Source organism: Falco rusticolus, chromosome 4 (assembly GCF_015220075.1).
Source record: "Falco rusticolus isolate bFalRus1 chromosome 4, bFalRus1.pri, whole genome shotgun sequence".
In the NCBI taxonomy this organism is placed as follows: domain Eukaryota; kingdom Metazoa; phylum Chordata; class Aves; order Falconiformes; family Falconidae; genus Falco; species Falco rusticolus.
This window is the reverse complement of record NC_051190.1, coordinates 61176844-61199624: the sequence shown is the minus strand read 5'-3', so window position 1 is coordinate 61199624 and position 22781 is coordinate 61176844. Positions and strand designations below refer to the sequence as shown.

The window sequence follows — 22781 nt, the reverse complement described above, 5'->3', positions numbered from 1 at the left end:
AGATAACTTCAGATTTCTGAAAACAGGCATATTGAACTATACTTTTGTCTAGTTTATATTAGCACTTGAAGTCTTTCACTTTTTTATTATTTTTCCCTGCAAGCATTCTTTTTCTTTTTTTTTTTTTTTTTTTAAGTGATCACTGCTATGCTTTTAATTATGGCTCTTCTTGTGCTGTATGTTCTGTGCTGATGTGTTTTGGTCACTGCCTGTCATTGTTCTTATGTTCTTTACAAGTCAATTTATAGTTAAGGCATCCTTCTGCTTTGCTGGGTCAGTACCAAGGCTGCAATCAGATATCCTCGGTGAGTTTTCAGACAATGTTTCAGGTCAAATGGCTGCTAGAGCAGACTTGTCTGGAGCAAAATTATATGCATCTCAAAAATATGCCACAAATCACAGTTTGTGGATCGTGTAGATGCATTTTGTTCTACTATACTCTGCTTGCAGAAGCTTTCCTGGTATGAAACTTCCTCAGCCTTCCAAAATCTTCTGAGTGTATACCTACAGTTTGTTGGTGCATAGGTAAAGGATGAGGGAGCGCTTTTATCGGTGTGCATACTGTAGGCTTTTGTTATCTGCTTAAGGTTATGTATGTGTGGTCTTTGCAGGCAGTTGTGGGCTAGATGTAAGGGATGGTACTTGTTCTTCAATATGGCTCAAATTCGCGTAGATTTGCTTGCCTAGCTGACACCTAGCACTGTGCTAATAAATCCTGCTGAGGGACACAGTGTATTAGTTCAGGCTTAATGATGTGTTAATACAGTTACCTGCTGAAAGGCTATGCAGGCATGCATAAGTCACTCTATCCCCCTGAATTTTTCTTTTAGCAGGGTTAGGGCTCAGGTAATTTATAGGCAGAGAGTCTTGAGCCTTTCAGTCTCTTTTATGAGAACAGCCTACTTAATCCATTTGACAAATACAGATGCTTGTACTCTGTGCTTCTGTGGAGACAGGCACAGCTGGGGGGAGAGGATTTGCTGCTGTATTTAGACATGGTGAGGTTCCTGGCATTTTTTTTGATGCATAGTGTGAAACTGTTCAAGAACTCTTAATGTTTATAACACCCTGTGTCATTTTTAAACTTAAGGTACTTCCTAGAGAAGTTAAAAGGCTTAATTGTAAAAATGTGTTCTCTAGGGCAGTTTCAGTGTTCAAAATACAGCCTCATTCCTTGGATTTTATCCAGTCCTAGCTCTTTATCTTTTTCAGAAAACAAAGAAACTGCTGCTTGGGTTAACAGAGTGCATGCCCTTAACAGTACCCCAACATTCCATACTGCTTCTGTACTTGTTCCTTCTCCCAGTCCCCCAGTGTGGAGTGACCAGAGCAGAGGCACATCTTGCCTGCTTCTTTGCTGTCCTTACAAATATCAGCATAAGTTTTTTGAATTTGAAGATAAAGGGGATAATAACTAGTGTCTCATTACCTGGTTAGGTGATACTAGCAACAGGGAACAGAATACTTAATCTGTGAACAAGTGGATGAGCTGGGATTGCCAGCCTGGATGCAGTTTCTAGAGTGAGGTATGGAGCTGGTGTAACAGGGGCCCATAAGGCAGCATGTTTTGGGACAAATTTCCTGCATTAAGTGGAATAAAACCCTAGGATATTTTTCGTAGACCTGTACTGATTTTCCAGCTGTCTGTGGAGGTATCACAGTGTTGGTATGGATGGTTTAAAAATTAACACTTTCTCCAAAGAGTTGGTGTTCCTGAGGATCTATGGCTGCAGTTACTAAATCCAAGCCTGATTTGAGCAATTTATACCTGATTTCTAGGCTTGTGTCACTGCAGTAAACGTATCTTTAGGAAACTCCTGATTTCTTGATATATGTTTTTGTCGTGTATTGCAATGTTAATGTGCTGTGGTGTAATAACATACTCAAAACTGAGAGAACATAAAGTTCCTCAAATTGCTGAATAAGAGAGATGCATAGCAAAACCTGAACCGTCAGTAGTTGAATGATGGGAAAGAAAAACGTCAAAGGTTATTCTGGACATAACCAGGTAGCAAGATGTGCTCTCTAACCAGACCTGTTTCCACATTCTTGATTTTCTGTACTGCCTAGTTTAGACTCCTAAGGCCAACTAAATGCCTGACTCTTGCTGAGCATTTAATAGCCTGAGAGGTCTTCAGCCTGCACTAATTATCCACAGTTTGAAACCTGTATTAATTTTTACTGTTCTATTGTGTTTTTAGGCTGCCTGTTTGAGGATGACCTTTGCAAATCTTTTGAGATCTGTGTAAATGGTAAGTCTTCAATATTTTGTTTGCTGACTACTTTGTCCTCTGCTGTGTAATTGCTATGTGGTCGATTCAATAAGCCAAATCTATATATGAAGGAGAGGAAAGAAAGGACGGTGTGGGGAAGTACCAGGTATGACTATTGTAGTGAACAGTTAGGGGAAATGCAATAGATTAAAAATAATAATAATAAAAAAAATTATCTCAACCTTGAACAACATAATCTCCTTTTATGAGAAATAGATTGCAATTAAATTAAACACAGTGAAATATGCTGACATTTAATTTGTCTTAATACAGGCTGAAAATAATGGGTTTGTTATTTTCAGGTTGTTCATCATTTTAGTGGATGATATTGAGTAATTATCGGTCTCCTTTTCTTCAAAAGGTTGATATTTATTACAGTAAGTAAGAAGCAAGTCTCAAAGCAAGACTTAAATTGATCTTGATTATGCTGCTTCCTTTTTCTGTTATTTTACTTGAACTATGCAGAAGCAGCTTGCTTCTGCTCTCCTTCACAATTTCTTTTCAGTAAGTCAAAAAAGCCAATGCAAATATATGAATGAGTCTCATGAGTCTCATGGAATAACAGGAAAGAATTTTTCTGGCAAGAGTTGAAGATTGGCAATGTGCTACATGAAATCATTTAAGTCCTGATGAAGGGCAGACCATGTTTAAAGAACTTCTAAAGACGTTACTTTTGTGAAAAATATGGATCTGTAATTAGGGATTTTTATTTTTAAAGTATTATATATAAATTTCTCTTTGTGAATGTATGGCACAAGGAAGTAGATTTGTTTTCCATCAAACAGAGGAGTCAATAATATGGGTCTGCTAATAGATGAAGCTTATTAATATCCTAATTTAACAAATATTTAAGATGAAATAAGATTAAATGTCCAGTATTGTTGAATGACAGACAAATGCACGCAGGAGAGGGAATAAAAGACAGAAATATGGTTGAGGAGCTGGGAGGAATTAAAATAGGTAGGTTAGAAACAGTGCATTCATTAACATCTCCAAAGATAATTCTTGTGTAAATGTGTCACTTGAAGTTGTTCCAATAACGTGCAAACATTCTGCATTGACAATTTCCATGATTGACACCAGGAAGGGTAGCACCAGTTTTCTACAGTGGTGCATTTTGCTGACTACCCATGATATTCAGTGCCTAGCTGTAGTCTTTCCTTCCCATCACAAGTATTTTTAATCAGATTGTATGATAGGCCACTGTTATATCTGGCAGACAGTGTATAATGAGGAATTTATGCAACAGATGATAGTAAAGAAATGTACGTACTTTAACTGATAGCAAAAAGTTTTCAATAGAGATGCTCCTGTAAAGGTTACTTCATAGCTTCATGCTGTAGGTGTTGCCTTAATTGAAGATGTGCTTTCTAAAAACTTAACGTGACTTTTATTAGCATGCAGAATTAAACTATGAAAATGGTATCTTAGAATTTAAAATGGATTTATTCTGTAGATCTATTCTTACTTTGGCATAACTAAGTTAAAGGTCACTAATGATTAAGCCAGTTGATCAATGACATTGCCTAATGGCTGATCTTAATTAAAAAAAAAAATACGTTCAGAGATTCTGTCAATGTGTTTAAGGTCACTACATAGTATTTAATTTTTTTTGCCCTAACTGGGCAAATGTTACCCAGAGTAGATATTAAGTGCTATCCTTGATGCAAGTAAAAATACACCATTCTTGAAATTAACAAAACCTTTGGAAGGTCATACTTTGAAGTACTAAAATACCATCAGAATTTACTTTTTATACATAGAAGAAAAGAATAGGGCCACTTGCTTCTGAGTAGTCATTTCCATTTTTCCTGTCCAAACTGCTTCTGGTTCAACAGTATCTCTGAAGTTCTTCAGAAATCCTGATATATTAAAATGTAAGGGCTTTGGTGGACTGATAGCTCAGGAACTTAAGTCTGTAGAGGTCACTATGCTCAGGAGCAGAGCTTTGTGTACTGCAAGGTCATGGAAACGTTTGTCTCCTTTGCTGTCACACAAGTGCATGTTTCTAAAGTACAGTGTGAAAGTGGGTAAGAAACAGCAGCTGCTTTTGGGTAGCATCTTTGAAGCATCTGTGATCTGCAGATCTGAGCCTGACTCCTGCAGGAAGGCTGATAATTTTGATCTTTCTCTCAGCCTCTAGCAAAGTAACTGAACTGACCGCATTTTCAAAAATGAAACTGGGTTTGCCTATTGAAGTCATAAGTCACAGTATTTGCCATCTCATGTCATTACCTGGAAACTTCAAGTACTTTCATGTATCAGACTTGTAAAAGGATAACCAAACCCACCAATAACTGAGCTGTTTCATAACTTTAGAAAAATACTATTCCTTCTCATTTATTTGGAAGAAGAGATTGGCCGAAATATTTTGAGAAACGTTCATTTGTACAAAGAAAAAAAGGTCAGTTAAAAGCAATTTCTTTTATTGTTAAAAGCAGTGTAATCCAGTTGTAAGATCTGATATAACCAGCATAACTGTATCGGTTGCAACGCTTATATTTGTTTAGGTCTGCCATTTTTGCAGGGCAAAGAACCTGCTGTAATAATGATTGAATTTTCTGCCACTTTCCCTCATGATATAAAGGTCTCTTTTGGCTTCAGTGACAGCTTCTCGTTTATGTTTGTTTAATAGCTCCAGCAGCAGTCATGCAATATTAATTTATTTCCATAAACCTTTTATCAGTTTCCTGAGCTGCACTGACTCATCAAGTGGTTAAAAAGGAACATATTGTTTCATGTTTATTTTAGTGGCATAAGGATAAGCCAGGCAAAAAGACTGAGTTAGTTTTCCTGAACTCTTCCTTTACGAAGGTAGACTGTTGCGGTGTGAAGTTGCTTAGGTGTCATTTATTTAACTTCTGGTACACCATTACCTCTATTATACAGTTAGAAGAAATGATATTTTTACCCACCTAAAATGCTTGAAGCTTGAAAGGCTGCAGCTAAAAAACTTGGTACAAAAGGTGGATATGTATATGAGCTGCAGACCTTAATAGAAAATGATCTGGCATGCTATAAGCTTGGCAATGCTTGCTCCCCAATAAGTGCTGATAAGCTGCTATAGACACCAAAGGAAGCAAATAACAATATCTTAATTAAACAAGATATACAGAAGGGAAAAGAATAATATAAGGAATAGGATTTGAAATGAGGGTATGTGTAGTGACATAGCTGTGGGTAAAGAGGGGTATGGCATTCAAATGTTCACGTATGTTTTGCTGCCTGGGTTAGAAGTTTAAGCAAATGAGTTTGCCTGTATGTGTATTTTCTTTTTTTCTTAACTGTTATGCCTAGAAGGTGTTTGTATGAAAAAGAAAGAAAAAGAAGCATCAAGAAGGAATTTTTAGATTGCCTCTGAGGCAGAGATCTACTTACCCTTGAATGGTCCTTGTAATTATATATTAAACCTAGTACAGTTGGATAAGTGGGAATAGGTCACATTTTGCTTTGCATTTTAAGTGATAAGTAAAGCAGTTCAACATCAGCTCACATACCTTCCTCTTTGGAAGGTTTAAACAAAGTAGCTCCTGAAGATAGCAAAGCAAAGACTGGTTCTTATCCTTTCTCATGAAATCATGCTATTGAATTCTGGTAGTGCCACTGGGAAAGACGCCATGTGGTATAGATAAAAGCATTCATTTTGAAATAACCATCCCTTATTATCCTCATTCCTCCCTTTATTAAACTGTTTGAACTGCTCATTTAGAAGGATGGCATTCTTTCCTTTAGGTTTAATCTCCAGATATTTTGCTTCAGAAAGAAGCTTTGTGCTGTGTTTTATCCATGCGTGGATACCATGATATCTTTACTCCTTATCATCGGAGCCTTTATAAATCAGGGCAGTTCTATTTATGAAAGATGTTGCTGCAAGCCCACTTCCTGCATGAAATTGTAACAGGGTTCATGCAGAAAAGATCAGATTGTGGAAAACAGCTCTGTGAGGCCAACTGAAAAAGTTAATTAAATACTGTTGTTGGCGCAGTGTGCATCATTAAGTCAAGCCTCACTGACAAACACTAAACTTCTCTTAGGAAGGCACGGTCTAATGTCTGCAGTACTGTTTGAAGATGCCCGGCTTCTGAAAGGCTGTATAAACAGCTATGCACAGCTGAATCAATATTGCTTTATGTGTGCAAGCTGCACTTGTTAGGAGAGACTTAGGTTAGCATGGTGTGTCAAAGGCGTCCAAGCATTGCAGTACAAAGTCATGAGATTTTCCAAGTTTGGATGTCTCCAGACAGTTCAGAATATTAACGTGCTTTCTTCCTCAGCTACAGAGCTCCTCAAACAGTTGGAATATAAGTGATTGCATGTGCTGGTGATGAACCATAAATGGTAAACATGTGCCACAGACGATAAGGGAGAGGAGTCAGGATCCCTGAAATGGTTTCTTGAACTTAATGTGTTACGCTTTGAGGTTTTCCAGATCATTGCCTAGTAGGATGGAATTAGAGGGAGATGCACCTCAGCATTGTTTAGCTAACAGATGTCTGCAGCTACATCTGCGTTTGCAAGGCACTGCTCTTACAGAAGCTATTGAATTTTTGTGAAATGATGCTATAAATCTCTGCCTAAGCTTCCTGAAGCTTTTCAATAAGCATCCGTGCTTGTTATAACTAAATTCAGCCTTCTAAGGAGTAACGCTAAGTGGTACCTCTACATAATGTTGCTTTATTGGGTGAAGAGAGAATTTATGTGCTTTCCAAGGATGTGGGAATTCTTCACAAATAACTGAAGTCCTAGTACAACCCTATGAGGTAAACCTGGTGTATCATTTCTAATCTGAATTCTGAGGTTAATGGGGATATGTGTATGTTTGGAGTAGAAACCCAACCAATTATTTAAATACAAGGATTAACTTTCAGTGGTCCTTCCATACCAGTTCAAGGAGATCAGAGGGTTAGTTTTTAAAAACATCCTTTGAATAAATATGTCAGATGAATGTAAAAATCCAGTGTGATATTCAAGGAGTAAACTTTAAAATCTACCATTGTATAATGGTATTCTGAAAGCTGACATCTTCAGAAGTATTTACACACTTCATTCAACTGAAATCTAGGGTGAGTTAACACCTAAATATTCCTGAAGATCTGTGGTTATAACGATACTGCCTTAGTTTTTAGGAATATTTTACATTTCTTAAAAAGCTCATACATATCTTTTGAAATAATTATGTGGAAATAAAGATTAAAATTTGCTCTCTTTTTCCCACACTTGTTCTCTATTAGGTTATGTGACACTCCTGTAATAGGAGAAAAAAAATGATACAGAGTTTGGGAGGAAGACTCTGGTTTCCCATTAGTCTGTGTAGTCCCTCGTGTTGGCTTCTCCTTCCCCTTGTCTTATGAAGCTCTAAAGACACGTGTATTAATGAGGGTGTCAGAGCTCCTCAGGATTAATGAGCAGAAGAGACATTGCAACACAACTTCTGCTATGATTAGCGATAACACAACAAAAGGGAGCAGGAGATGATGACTGGAGGAATTTGAGGGTTTCTCAGCTCTGCTCCACCCTGCCATGCTACTGCTTTGCAAAGAAATTGTACCAGCTCAGTTTCCAAACTAGGGGGGTCTTGTTTGCTGCTGAGTATACGCAGTTTTGACCAACAAGAACACTTTCAACATTGATGCTGAGTGTGTATGAGCTAATTGAGGTAAAAGAAATAGTGATCAAAGGTGAAGTTATGATCTCCTCATTAGGAAAAGATGCTTAGCACGATAATGCAACTATGGTTTAACCACTATCCCAGCTTTCATTAAAAGCTTTATTATGGGGATTTTTTTGTAGAGAATCTTAAGTTGTAGCACCTGCAGGGCACAAAACCATCACTCAGCCTTCACTGACAGCCTGCTGTTCAGCACCAAGTGAGAAGAACGTATGTACAACAGTAAATCTACCATCAGCCATAGGTAATCCTCTGTATTCCCGTGGCCTGTGCTAGTAAATAAGTCTTGGAGCTGCTGAGTGTTGCACAGTGTTATTTCATGTGAGCAGACATTTTTCTAACAGCTCAGGCAAGAAAGCTGCTGTGTTGTCATACAGAAACTTTCATTTCTGTCTTAGTGCTGTGACTTGTGGTAGTGTCTTTTCTTGCTCCAAACACCAGCACTGAGTTTCACAGAACCAGGCAAGCACTGCAAGTAGAATTGCTTAACGAGTGTATGTTTGAGTGATTTTGGGGAGATTTTGGTGTTTGGTTAAAAGATTCCACTCCCGACCATAGCGTAGATGGGGGCTGCTGGAGGAGCCTAGATCATTGGAGCGTAATTATATAGTATCTATCTCTCTTAACCAAATTGTATATTTGTGGTGATAAGGTGGATGAGTCTACAAAAAATTAATGTAACAATCTGATATTAAGTAAATTGAAGTTCTGGAATGTTTGGATTAGCTTTTTTGCCCGCCTTTAAATATTGAGTATTTCTCCATGCAATATTTGAGTTGATCCAAAGTCCGCACACTTAGAAGATATTTGTGTGTGTTTATTAGAACGAAAAACTAAATCCTATTTGTCTGCTGCTTTTTGGAACTGGTACTAGGTGGTTTACACACATTGTAGAGTAACTTTGACAATGTATGTTACACTAGCATATTAAGTGTTTCATGAAAATATGTTTGGGTATTTGAGAGATTGTACCATGTATCTTATTAGTGTGTTGTGGGCCTCTTCATTAACTCTTTTTGGGTAAAGTATGTAGCAGCTGTTGGCACAGGTGTTGGACAAGTTCAGAGATGTTCGCTATTTCATTATTTTATTACACTCAAAAAAAAAAAAAAGAGTAATTGTAAACAGTTGGGAGGTCATGGAAAAGTACAGTATCTGAAAAAAGGCATTAGGGAGTCTTACTAAAACTTGTGCCTGATGAATCGTGAAACACAGGAGCCTGAAAAGGACAGCATGGTCTGTAAAGGAAAGAACACCAAGGGATATTATTCTGGAAATGAGGTGGAAAGTAAATGAATCCTCGTTTGGAGTAACACTGCAACAGTGTGCCTCCGCTGAAAATCCATCATACTTTGTCCCCTTCTTGTGTCAAGTGGCATTCCGAAGTGTTATGGTTTACTTCATGATTAAGATGTTTTGGTTTTGGCTTTTGAAAAAGTAAAATAATAGGCAGGGTTTTTTCTTTAGATTTTATACCTCTATTAAAAAAAACCCCACACAAACAAACAAACAAAAAATACAACCCCAAACCAGACCCCCCCAAAAAACTGCATAAACATATTTATGAACAGAGTAGTAATAAAATTGCCAAAACTAGGAGAGGTGAAATTGGTGAGTTTTCAGGGCAGTGACAGCTACACAGCCATATTGCAATTATATGGCAACTCCAGATTTGAATGAGAGAGTTTTGGGGTTTTTTTGTGGTGTTAAAAGGGTACTTAGCATGTTGATTACTTACAAATGTGTAACTGCAAAAATGAGGTGCATAACTTTGGATCTACTTGCTTATTTTGGACTTCACCTACTCTGTTAGATATATAACTGTGATATTTGCCTTTGTCTCCCTGAATATCAATAAATGAGTATTGTCTCAGTGCAGCAGTGGTTAATTGGGTCAATCAGATTAATTATTATTGTTAATTATCAAGTTACTTTGATGATTAACAGAGGCATTGACAGGACTGTCTAGAAGAGGATCAGCTAGAAAGGTTTGCTCAAGAAAATTGTATTTTTTTTAATAATCATAATGCTTTTATATTTCTTTTTGAAAAATTCAGTAATCCCATCTAATAGTACATATGCTTAAAATATGGAATCATGAATCGGACTACAAATTTTCAAAATATACCAGTTTTCCAAGGCCGCTATTTACTGTGTATTTTCTTGAAGATGTGGGAGGCAAATCTGTAGACTTCTTAATGAATTTCTCCTGAAAAACATCCTTTTGGATGTTTCTTTATAGTTACAAGTTTCTCTGTGCTTAAGATGCCATACATATATATTTATTTTTTTTTCCTTCAAAAGTTCTGTCAAAAATCCTTTTCCAAGTTTGCTGGCCAGACTGTGCATCAGTTTACTGCTGTTGTATTGCAATGATCACTTAATGAACACCTTTTTGTTGTTGATTTCATAGCATTTGACAAGCACTAAAAGCTTTTTGACTCTTGCCTGCTTTTAGACAGTAAATATAATAGGAAAAAAATAATTTATGGTTGGCAGTGGGGAATGTTGTCATCCTGGGTAAGTAACTTCTCGAAGAATATGAGAGAATTGAGCAGCAAAACCTTATGACCTGGATCACCTGAAAGCGTATCTGCCTCAGCAGAGCAAAACTCTGCCTACTGTTTTTGCAAGACATAGTGACTTTCTTGTCAGAACGTAGCTTGTATGTGAAAATATATTCAATAACATTTAACCTTCACGATGTCATGTAAGAAGGTAAGAAACAGGCAATCACTTTAGAATAATCTAAATATGAGATGCAAGTTCACATGCATATATTAAATATTTTTTTCCATATATGAAAATAACTTTCAGTGACTGTGGTTGTTCTGAGCTAATGAACTACACAGAGACAATTTTTCTTTTCCTTTTTTTTTTTTTTTTTTTTTTTTTAATAAAGAATGTAGAAGCTTTATCCCAAGTTGTGTACCTATTTCTAGAAGTCCTTATTTTTGACTGGTGGGGGTCCAAAGTAGAACATTCAGCCAAAGTGAGCTAGAAAAGATATACTTTTTCTTTATTCTAGTGCTTGGAATAAATGCTCTGTAATAAAGAGCAATGGGAGGCTTTTTTTTGTTCTATGTCCTCATTAAATAAATGAGAACAATCTGAAACCGAACTAATCATAGTACTACTGATTAACAGGTAGACCTGTTAATGAACAGTTATTCCCCATTACAAGCCATTTGAATCCTTTAATTGAAACAGAGGGGTTTTTTTGTGCCCTACAACCTCCATGGCAACAGCAACAACAGTTGCTGTAGAGGTAGACAGAACAACAAATATATTTTATTGTCCCAAACTATTGTAATTTAGTCCTTTACTTAAATATCTTTCACTGCTCCTCTGCATAAATTGAGAAACGTTTGGTTGCTTTTGCTGCTGTGTCAGCGTGTTCCTCTATTGGCCCTAAGGTAGGGTCAGCATGATTTAAGAAGGTTGGTAAGAGCACTGGATATTAAGGAAGAGTAAGGAAATACAACATTTAATGCCTGGACTCTAAACTCTTCAAGGAAAGATGTCTTTTAAAAGGAAAAGGTTTTGGTTTTTTAATATAATGCAGCAAATTTTTGTGTTAATGTTGACTTTACAGTATTATGATAAGGCTGAAGAAGTATACCTAATTTATTCTATTTAGTCTTAGCTCTTTAAAAATTGTATTCATCTTTCAACTGAGTTATCTCACTGATTCTTTCAGATATTTGACTATAACACCACATTTTTTTCCTGGAAGTAACAGGACAGGTATAATTGAGCAGTTACACCCTATGCAGTTTTTCAATGGCAAGATTGTCTTTTGTTAGGTTTCTTTATCTGTTATTGAGCTGTAGTTGATTCTTTCTTTATGGTGAACATCTATAATAGATAAGAAAGAGGTGTATTATCTAGCCAGAAACTATATAATGTGCTGGTGGTGGTGGGGGGAAATTGAAGGTAGAGTTGAAAACTAATGAGACCTTCCCTCAGAATTTTTTTTTCCTCTGTCCCGTAGTCCCCTCTCTTGATTATACATCATGCTGCTCTATCTTTATTCCTGTGAAATTCAGATAAAAAGGGTATTAGGAGTAGATTGGCAATAAGATGGATGGAAATTTGTAGGGCATAATTGCCAATAGTTTCATAGTCTATTGGACACTTATAGAAGACAACCTGCGCTGTGCAATCACAGTGGAAGCAGTTTAAATGAATTGTGGCTTTCCAAAATAAAATCAATTCATTTCCTTTGGAGGTGGAGAGGTTTTTGAGGTGGCGGTGGGGTGCTGGTGTTTGGTTTTGTTTTTAAATTTCAATTCATTTTCTAACTTCAAGTAATAAACTTGAATGCTTCTTGTGTTTATTTTAACTTAAATGCCCCCAAAACCTTTCTAAATTATAATAGTCTCCTGGTACTCTTATGATTTAATTTATCTTTTTAGGATGTTGTTTTATTTCCCTTAAATGTTTCACTTCTGAGTTCAAGTTGTAGAAGTCTAGTAAGTCTTTACAATAATTACGAGTTCCTACTTTACTGACAGCCTGCTTTCATTTTAATGGAATTTTGCTGATGGCTTATGCCAGGCAACTTAATGGAACAAACTTTTTTCACTAACAGGAGCTATTAAAAAGTTTCTTCCTGAAATTTTACCTATAATTTTGATTGTTTACAAGTGTTTAGTGAATGATTGTGTTCTGAATATTTGATTCTTCAGTGAGGTAATCTCTCTTTTCTTAAATGTTTTCACTTATTTTTTACTTACGTCAAAAATTCCTGTGCATAATGGTTGCATGCAAATGGACCAGTATGTTCAACAAAACATAAGATAATGTAATGCTGATACACAGTCCTATTCCATGTCCGTTCTCTTTTATTCACTTCAATTTTGTTATGGTAAATCTAACTTTAGATGCCAAAGTTCCACTCAAAGTTTTTGCTAAAAATGTTTGAAATTGAGTCTAATACTAAGATTACCTTTTGTTTTAGTAGGTCAGTCACTGTTTTAAATTGGGTCGCTGCTTTTGCTTTGAAAGCCAAAGGGATAGTCTTTCTGCTCCTCCAGTAGTTAAACTCACCCATACGAACACTTGAGTCAGAAACTGTTATAACTGAGGAAACAGAAACCTCTGAAAGAAGTTTGGGCAGAAAAGATTCCCTGTTTCAGCTCTGTATCAGTAGAGTTCTCGGTGGCAAAGGGTTGATGGACATGTTTAACATTGCAGTACAAATTACAAATCGATGTTCACTACAAAGGTAATCAGCCAGTTAGTGCCCATTTCATCTCTCTAGATCTATGCATTGCCAATTAAAAGTCACATCTTCTTGCTGGGCTTTATTTCAAATTATCTGAAAAGAGATTTATCCTAGCCCCCAAAAATTTTTCTTTGTTTATTCCCCTCGCCCCATCCCCCAAGGAATTAGGTCACTGGGCAAAATTATTTTGTTATTTCATGAAATAGTACCTTCCACAAATTATGCCAAAAAAGATTTACAGGTTTCAATGTATTTTGTTAGCATGTTTTGAAAATAAGTTATGACTGGAATGGAGTTTAATGGCATATTTTAGAATGGAAGACAGCTGAAACTTCAAAAAAGATTATTCCACTTCAAAAATTGGTAGAAAAAAATCAGTCTACCACTAAGCATATTTTTTTTCCTTCCTTTCTTTTTTATGTAATCCCTAGGCATCTCTTGTCAAACACATTAACTAAACCTCTTAAGTTCTGGAGATGCCATACTGTGTTGGTTTCAGCTGGGGTGGAATTAATTTTCTCCATGGTAGCTAGCACGGGGCCGTGTTTTGGATTAGTGCTGGAAAACGTTGATAATTTGGGGATGCTTTAGCTAGCGCTGAGCAGTGCTTACACAGCGTCACGGCCCCCTCTGCTCCTCACCCCTCCCCACCAGCGAGGAGGCTACGGGGGGGGGGGGCACAAGGAGTTGGGAGGGGGCACAGCCAGGACAGCTGACCCCGACTGACCCAAGGGACATTCCATACCATTATATACCATAGGATGTCACGCTCAGTATATAACCTAGGGGGAAGGGGGGCGGTGGTGGAGGGCTGCTGCCTGGGGACTGGCTGGGCGCTGGTTGGGTGGTGGTGAGCAATTGTTTGCATTTGCATCACTTTCATTGGGTTTTATTTCTTTCTCTTTGTTAGCATAGAATGGGTTACTTTCCTTTTCATTGCAGTTTATTATTATTTTATTTCAACCATTAAACTGTTTTTATCTCAAGCCATAAGTTTTTTCACTTTCACTCTTCCAATTCTTTTTCCCTCATCCTGCGATGGGGGCTGTGAGTGCGTGGCTGTGTGGTGCTTAGCTGCTGGCTGGGGTTAATCCACGACACGTACTTTCTCAGGGCTGCAGTGGCTTGTGAAGATAATGTAGTGGTTCCTGCTTTGCTTAAACAAATATCCCACAAATGCAGATCAGCTTCCTCAAATAGTACCTTACGATTTCTCCCCAGTTATGGGGAGATGACCATGTTAGTTTATGAAAGGAAAAGAATTCAGAATTCTAGGGCTAAGGGTTTTTCATGGTACACTTCATTCATGTACAGTAGTACATGGGTAAATATTTCCCTATTTTTAATGTGAATGTCTCTACATTCAGTATAAATGGGAAATGGGCGTTTGTTAAATATGCCGCAGTAAGTGCAAATTGCAATGCCATTGCAAGCTGCTTTTTAGGAACCATGACAATGACGTTAAGCATTTGCTAAACAAAATCTGCTCCTGTATGTCATGCCATTTGCATCCTGTTTGCTATTAAGAAGTTGTTGGCACAGTCAGAAGACATTTTGTTAAAAACTATAAACAAACAGAACTTTCTTGGTCTGAAATGAGCAAGTATTTCAGAAGTATAGTTTTAGACTGGAAAAGGAGGCATAAATAGTTTTCTTCCTACTTTTTTGTACCTTTTTTTATGAGCTGGCACTTGTACATCAGGTGCTATAATTTTATAGAGCTGCCACCTTTCTTATTTCTGTGGTTGAAGATACAAGTTCACATAATACTTTCTAACCACATGAAAGTACAAATCTGTTCCATCCTCACAAGGCAGGGTTTACAAGAAGCAATATACAGAGGTCTCCTGCAGGACACTGGGGACCGTGGCTTTGGGTTCCTGTCTGCCTCTGAGGTGGAAATGTTTGCTCTTACCCCCAAAGCAGCGACCTGGGATGATCTCTGCCCTCCCTGTGCAGTAATGTGGGGACATATCATGCAGCCAGGAGAAGAGCTGCAGGGAGTTTAATCCTGTTGCATGGAGTTTGGGATGCTCACCTGGATGTCAGTACATATACTACAGAGAAAGATTTTAGCTTAAAAAAAAAAATAATCAAGAGATAATACCAAATCCCCTGAGGTGGAAAACTGTACATAAGTTATTGGCTGTGTACTGCCTGTTTTTCCAAAGTGCTGCAAAACTTAGTCCCATCCTCAGTTCATATCTCCTAGACTGTTCTTTATGTTGTTTCAGCTATGGAGGAATTGCTTTGCAGCCTGTGAACTCCAAGCTAACGCTTTTGCTGTAAAAAAAATCACACAGTAATGGCTATAGAATCAATGACATAGTCTAAAACCATTCCATTAAAGGAGAAAAAAATGCAAACAATGTGAGAATGCTCATTTGTCTGTTGTATAGAAAGATGATTATAATGATATGTGAGGTTTTCCTGGTGGAAAATACAAATTAATGCAGGTCATTGATTTTAAAAAGCATTATCCTTTGCTAGACAAGGAGATTTTGTAGGCAGCCTAACATACTTGCAGAGGAGCAGAGCCATATGTCACTGCAGCAGGGTTGTCCTTTGGCTTCAATAAAATGAGAATGTGAAAGATTTTATTGCTTTGGGTGTTAATACTGGTTGTAATCAAGATGAAACAGAGTTATCCACAATATCAGCGTGGGAGATGCTGCAGTTCAAGTGGCAACAATTTTATGGGGGAACAGATTGATTTATTTCTACTTGTTTACTGTCTGTGCCCGTGAACCGTGCTGTCTGCACGGCTGGCTCTGTGCTCTGCAGAGGTCTGTGAGCTCGTGTGCCAAGTGGCTGACTCTTCCCCCTGTGAGCATCTTGGAAACATCTTACACAATTGCGCTTGAAGAAACTCTGAAGAGTATTGATTAGTGGCCAGTTTTACCGAAAGTGGAAGAGAATCTGAGTGGGGCTTTAACAATTCATAATTTTGTCTTTTGCTGTAAACAAGATCTGAATCAATTTCAGACTCAACTGAAGAATGTTGTTGTCAAAGCTGAGAAGATGATGATGATGAGATAGTCTGCCTTCAACTGCTCCTTTCAGCAGCTTTGGTGTGGGGGACAGGGTCAGCAAAAGCAGAGGTTTGCTCTTCTTTCAGCTGGGCCACAATAAACTTTGTTTTCCATAGCTTCTCAGCTCCGTTTTGTTTTTCCATGTCTGGCCATGCTGTCCTTATCATACTGGAGCAGAGTATGGTGGTGACCTGACACCTTTGTTCCTTGCCGTAGCCTGGGATGCCCTATATGAGCAGCATTTGCTGCTTGGGGGAAGGGAAGCTGATGTTTTTTGTTTGTTTGTTTGTTTTGGCAAATCAGGTGTGGGGATGCTGAAATGATGCTGAGTGGTGGGTGAGAGATGCTTCAGGGTGGAGGGAGGCTGGAGGCATGTAAGAGTAGGAGGAAGAAGTGAAGAAATCCCAAAGGTGGTAAAGGGCTTGGGGACACCTTGGTTGTCCCCCAACCCCATCCATGACTGAGGGATCTCCTAAGTAATGGAAGGAGCTGTAGAGTTGGGTGAGCAGAAGGCGTGACTCTGGGTGCTTTTCTGAGAAGGACACCTATGGAGAAAGCATGATTGTGCAAAGCTATGGAGCTAAACCAAATAACTTTTATTTTTGATTTGTCAGGACTGGTATAAAGAAGCCATTTCTGTTGGGCCAGGCTCAAGTTTAACTGGCCTGTTGTCTTCTGCAGCAGACAGCTGGGTCAAAATCACAGAAATTGTTTAGCCTACCAGATCTCTACAGAGAAACCGTGTTTCTGTCAGCACTCCCTTATACCTCCACTTCTATCCCCAAATCTGTTACTAACCCAAATTAATATTAATCTTAAATAATTCTTTAGAATCAAAAGAGTCCTCCACGTATTTCACTGTGCTAGGTCTTTAGTTCCGAGTCAAGTGTCACGGTGTGTTGGTAGCTTAGGGGCTTCAAATAGCATATATGAACCCAGGAGATGCGTAATGTTTTGGTAAAGCTACACCTCATGAGCAATTTTGAAGAGAAACAGTAAAAAATAGTACTTAATGAGGGTTATCGTATATATTCAGAAATAACATGTAAATGCTGTTTGCTGTCGGTATGTTTTGACTTTTATATGTTTGAATCAATCCATAATTCAGTATAGTTTAAAAATACAGTAAATATTTTTTTAAGAATATTTACTTTAAAAATGGAAAACTATCTTTTTTTATTAGGGGGAAACATACAATGCTCTTGGGGAAAAATAATTTATAGAGTTGGTCCCTAATTTTGTTCTATGAGTCACTTGTTCATTTGCTTTAAGAGTCCTTGTGTGAGGAAAGGGCTGAAAGTCATGGTTTGCTTGAGTGCCAGAGGTCTAGAAGATCATAGCCAAGATGGGGACATATAATGATATATGGGGTAGGATTTTGTCTCCCGAGTCTTCCATATCATTTTTCAGTCCTTACTCACAGAAAAGAGAAAGGGGGGGGGGGGGGGGGGGGGAAGTAAATTAAATATTTTGTGTAAAGTGAGAGCTTATGAAAGTACATGTCAGAAAAGGCTGTAAGACGCAGCACTTGTATGGCGATCTCTTTTGTTCTGTAGGTGTTGTGAGAGTTCAGGTTTTTGGGTATTTTTTGTTTGTTTTCCCAAGTCAGACAATAAAGGAAAAACTCTGTGATGGACTGATGTGATTGTTTGTATTTTAATAACTCTTACCTGATATTCCTGAGCAGCCGAGAGTCCATTTGTCACTACTGCTGAATAAAGCCAGTAGGCAGGCATAGCAGGTTAAGATGTCTGGCTGTTTCTATGGAACACTACACCTGACTAAGCAGGTTCAGTCTGTTAATCATTGTCTTGCCCTAACCAACAGTAGGTCGACAGTAACAGGATGAATTAGCTAATCTCTAAAGCCCGTTAATATTTGTTTTGCCTGCTACATTTGCTAGGATGCTGGGTTAGGATGAAATGTGCTAGCAGTGTAGAGCTGTTAGCTGGACAGGCTCGGCTGACAGCCCCACAACATCAGGGTCGTGGTTGAAACTGCTGCAGAAAGAACCATAACTGGAGCAGCGTAATCTGTGATTCTGCAAAAAAAATACCATTACTTAGAGTAGTAATGTGATCTGTCAGGGGTTTGTGCCAGTGTGGTATATGGGGAGTTGTGGATGGGTGCCATAAAGTCAGATCAATGTTACGGAAGATTCTGAATGAATGGATAAAGCCAGATGCCAAGTTCTACTCCAGAATTACCTAATAGACCTCTTTGTGTGTCCGTCATTATTTCAATGGCAGACAATGTGAAACTGGTAAGCAAGGACATTACAGAGATGAATTCACTACTCTAACAGGTTTTAGTCTCTTAAAAATACTTGCTTTCTCTGATGCGAGCTTGAGAAACAATAATGTGGCTTAGAAAGTATGTTTTAGTACCGGATTTCAAATACTTGATGCACGTTCTCTTTTTGTTCCTGTGAGATAATTCAATTATCAGATATAGTGGTATTATGCATCATAGAAAGAAAATCCAAAGAAATTGTTTTGCCTGAGATTAAGTCTGAGAGCTCTAGAAATACTAGTTGATTTGCTGTATATTCATCCACGTACCTTTTCCTGTTAAAATTAGTTGTCAGAGAATGGAAGAGAATCGGTGAAACTGGTGCGCAATAACAGAGAGTAACAACGTCATGGAGTGCAGAAAGCTGATGGATTCAGGACTGGTTTTGGTAATAGGCAGTAAAGGTAGCAAAAAAATCCATAACTGCAGAAGGTTCAGGGAATTTGATAGAGCTGGCAGATACCAAAGAAAAGGAAGAACGAAGATATCAAAGCTTAAAGGAAGTATTTCAAGATAGAAAAGTTTTTCAGTATTGATGTGAGTGCTTGCAACTTTGCAAATCTTTGCTGTTCAGAATGATCCCCCATCAGCCACGAGTGGCAGCAACTGATACTTTATCACTTGTTTAAAAGTTTTAGGGTGCTCTTAGTAAAGCCAGTGTTATGTCAGGAAATAGTTTATAAGTTTTCTGATGTCTTAAAGTAACTTGTTGAAATGTTGTTTGGTTTTTTTCTTTGTGGCATGCAACCTTACAGTAGCGTTTATGTGTACCTGTAAGCAACACAAATATGGTCAAATGTGATGTGCAAAAGGTCTGAAAGAAAATTGATATTGAGATGTTCTCCTACTATACAAAAGTTAATTATTTTTTTTGTATTATCCATACCTGTGATATAGTTTCTACAGGTTTTGAAAACTCACATGCTTAAAAGAAGCTGCCACCTAAATAATAGTAAGGTGTTATGGTCTTGGGCATGGCCTCAGCAGATATGTCTTTCAAGTCTGCCTTGTTTGTGCTGTTGTGACAAGGATGCCCCTTCCAAATCCATTTCAGACTTTCTGGAATTTCTCCCCCTCCACTGGCTCTCTCCAGCTTCCAGATGCTCCTTCCCCATCCTCCCAGCATCTGCACAAACAAAAAGCAGCCAGCCTGGCTGTTCTGAGTTTTTGCCTTTTCCTTTCCCTTCTGTGGTCAGAAATACTGCTAATGTGTCTTTTCTGTTCCCTGACTGTTGTTACTGGATCGTCTGGCTCAGTGTCTGTGGCTGGTGCTGGCAGGGATGATGTGCGTTCCCCTTTCTCTCTGGTATCCCACAAGGGTCATGTCCTGTGTGGGCTCTGTAGTCCAGTGGGCATTAGGATGGAGAGGGTTGCCTGTTGGGCTGGAGTTGTGTGGAGACACAGAATCACGGAGCAGTCAGGGTTGGAAGGGAGCTCTGGAGGCCATCTAGCCCGAGCCCTTGCTAAAGCAGGGTCTCCTAGAGCTGGTTGCACAGAGCCATGTCCAGGTGGGTTTTGAATGTCCCCAGAGGAGACCCCACAGCCTCTCTGGGCAGCCTGTGCCAGGGCTCTGGCACCCTCAAGGTAAAGAATTATTTCCTTACATTCAGACGGAGCTCCCTGTGTTGCAGTTTGTCCCCGTTGCCCGTTGTCCTGTCGCTGGGCACCACTGAGAAGAGCCTGGCCCCAGCATCTTGACATTTGCCCTGAAGATAGTTGCAGACATTGCTAAGATCCCCTCTCAGTCTTCTCTTCTGCAGGCTAAACAGGCCCAGCTCTCTTGGCCTTTCCTCATAAGGGACATGCTCCGGTTCTGTCATCTTCATAGCCTTCTGCTGGACCCTCTCCAGCAGCTCCCTGTTCCTCTTGAACTGGGATCCCAGATCTTATAAAAACCTGTCTGGCCTTTGGCATGTGCATCTTACTTTCATCCCAGGAATACCCTGAGTTCAGCTGAAGAAATGTTTTAGGTGCATTAGGGAAGACATGGGTATATGCCAGAAACAGTGTTCTCTCTGCCACTCTAAACAGGCAGGTGGCAGGAGGGACACAAATGTTCCCCAAGGCTTTCATCCCTTGGTTTGTACAGAGAGAAGGTGGAGAAAGATTGATTATTTAACTGGGTCGTGTCTTCTGCGTGGCCAGAGGCGCGTTAATCTTGGCCAGATGTAGTCTGCATGTGACCTTTGTGCAAACAGAAAGTGGTCTGCCGGAGGCTGTGGTGCAACGCCCTGCATGCTAAGCTCAAAAATCCATAAAGCACAGAGCTAAGGTGATACTGGGATTTAAACCCAGCTTAAGGAGTGTGCCCTGTCCTTCACACAGCTCCATACCCCACTAAGGATCTCTTCCCGGATAATCAGAAAATCCATAAGCAGAAACACAATCCCCATTTTTGCTCTGCGAAAGGTCCTTCTGACCCAGCAAGGACCCAGGCTCAGCCTATCACCGGGCACAGCAGTCTGACTGCTGCGTGGGATAGAATTTGTGCTGGGGGTCTTGTGGCTGGAGGTATGGAATTGGCTGGCCAAGTTCCTCTGGGTTGTGCCAAGGCTGTGCTGCTGGTGGGAGGTGTCTCATGGCCCGGCGTGATCTCTGACGGGCTGGTGATGTGGCTTTGTGAGATCCTTCTGTGTCTGGAGATGAGCCCACAGCATGAGGCCATGATAGCTGCATAGATATTTCTCCAGGCCCTTTCAGTTAAGAACAGAGCAGAAGTGGCAATTTTTATTTATTTATTTAATTTTAAAAAACTGAAGATGAAAACCTCCAAAAAAGACTTTTGCTGAAATTGCTTTGGGAGCGTAATTTGGACCACGACTCTACCTAGTGATAGTCAGTCAGTCATTGTGTCCCTTCTGGGGAACAGTTGGGATCCTTCTTCCCTTCTCCCATATGTACACGGGTTTATTTTTCTGTAATAATCACAGATGCAGAAATCAGGAAAGTTCCATTTTCAGACTGTCCAGGGATAGGCAGTGTTCAAATTCGAGGGTATGGCTGTAACAAACTAATTTATTTTTAAAGGAGAAATAATAGCAGTACTCACTATCTGGAAAACGTACAGCTGAAAAGATGTATTTTATAATGAATATATATATCTCATAATATATATCTTGTATGTGATGAGAATATTGTCTGGGGAATAGTTGCAGCAGCAGAGCTACTGTTTGCTTTGCAGTTCTCTGACCTGCTTATTAGATTTCATTCTTATTAAACATTAATTTATATGAAGGGTGTTTAGGGGGACTGTTGTTGTTATAGGTCAGTCAGCACTTTTGTTTTAAACACTTTATGAATATACACAGATTTTAAACAGCTGCTTATTTTGCAATTTTATATGAGAAATAGCTTCAAATAAAAGTAGGAAAAAACCTTAAAAGTGCTGAAATACATCATTTTTATCTAAAATTAAAAGATTGTACATTTCAATTATGCATTGTTTTGCAGTTTCTAATATTTTTCTGGGTAGTAGTAAAGGGGAAATAAAATGTTCCATTAAAATGAAATGTTTTGCCTTATGACATAAGTATTTAGTGGGGGTTTATTTTATATGTTTTATTATAAGAGGGCTACTTTTGTTGAAAGGGAATAGGTGTTGCAGTACTATTGCATTGGGGGAAAAAATAACAATTAAGGGAAAATTCTCAAAGTCCCATGAAATTTCAGATAGCAGTCTGTTCTTCCCCAGAACGAATCGCTTTCTTCTCCCGTTCCCTTTCATTAGTCCCTCCTCGAGTTCTGACCTTTTATTTTCCTGCATTAATGCAGTTCTCTCTCTTGACTCCTCATCAACCTCTCCTTCTTGTACCCTGCTGAGACAGGCATCCCTCAGAAGCAAGTGCAAGTGTACAGGAGCCATAGCTAAGGATCCAAATATGCCCTGTGAATGTCATTGAAGGGTGCTGACAGGTAGGGCTGATCAGAAAGCAGAATTCATATTCTTGGTCATTGTGGTAAATCCTGAAATTTCACGAGGAAAGCAAATTTTGAAACTCAAGTTTTCAAAACATAATAAATCAGCCCCTTTTCCCCACAACTAATACAGCATCTTGGTTCAGTTTTTCAAGAGAAGACTGACGACAACTCTTTTTTTAATAGAAAGCAACCTGTTTGAAGACTCTGGAGCTGAGTTCTTAAAACTAGGATTGCTGCAGCATAATAACTGTAACTAGCCTAAAATGTTATGCTTCAGTGCCAGCTGGAGCAAATGGTAGCTGGTAAATCCTTTTATTATATGATGTGGTTGGCATTTACACGTGCAGTATAGCTAGGGAAGCCTCTCA

At 38.8% G+C, this 22781-nt stretch overlaps 1 protein-coding gene across 1 annotated transcript in view; it reads left to right on the top strand.

Moving 5' to 3' along the window:
• Positions 1–22781, top strand: part of PTPRN2 (protein tyrosine phosphatase receptor type N2) — a 663462-nt gene that overhangs the window by 68532 nt on the left and 572149 nt on the right. The window contains exon 2 of the mRNA XM_037386391.1: positions 2202–2252. Coding sequence (XP_037242288.1) covers positions 2202–2252 — 51 coding nt within the window. The remainder of the gene's footprint in view (positions 1–2201; positions 2253–22781) is intronic.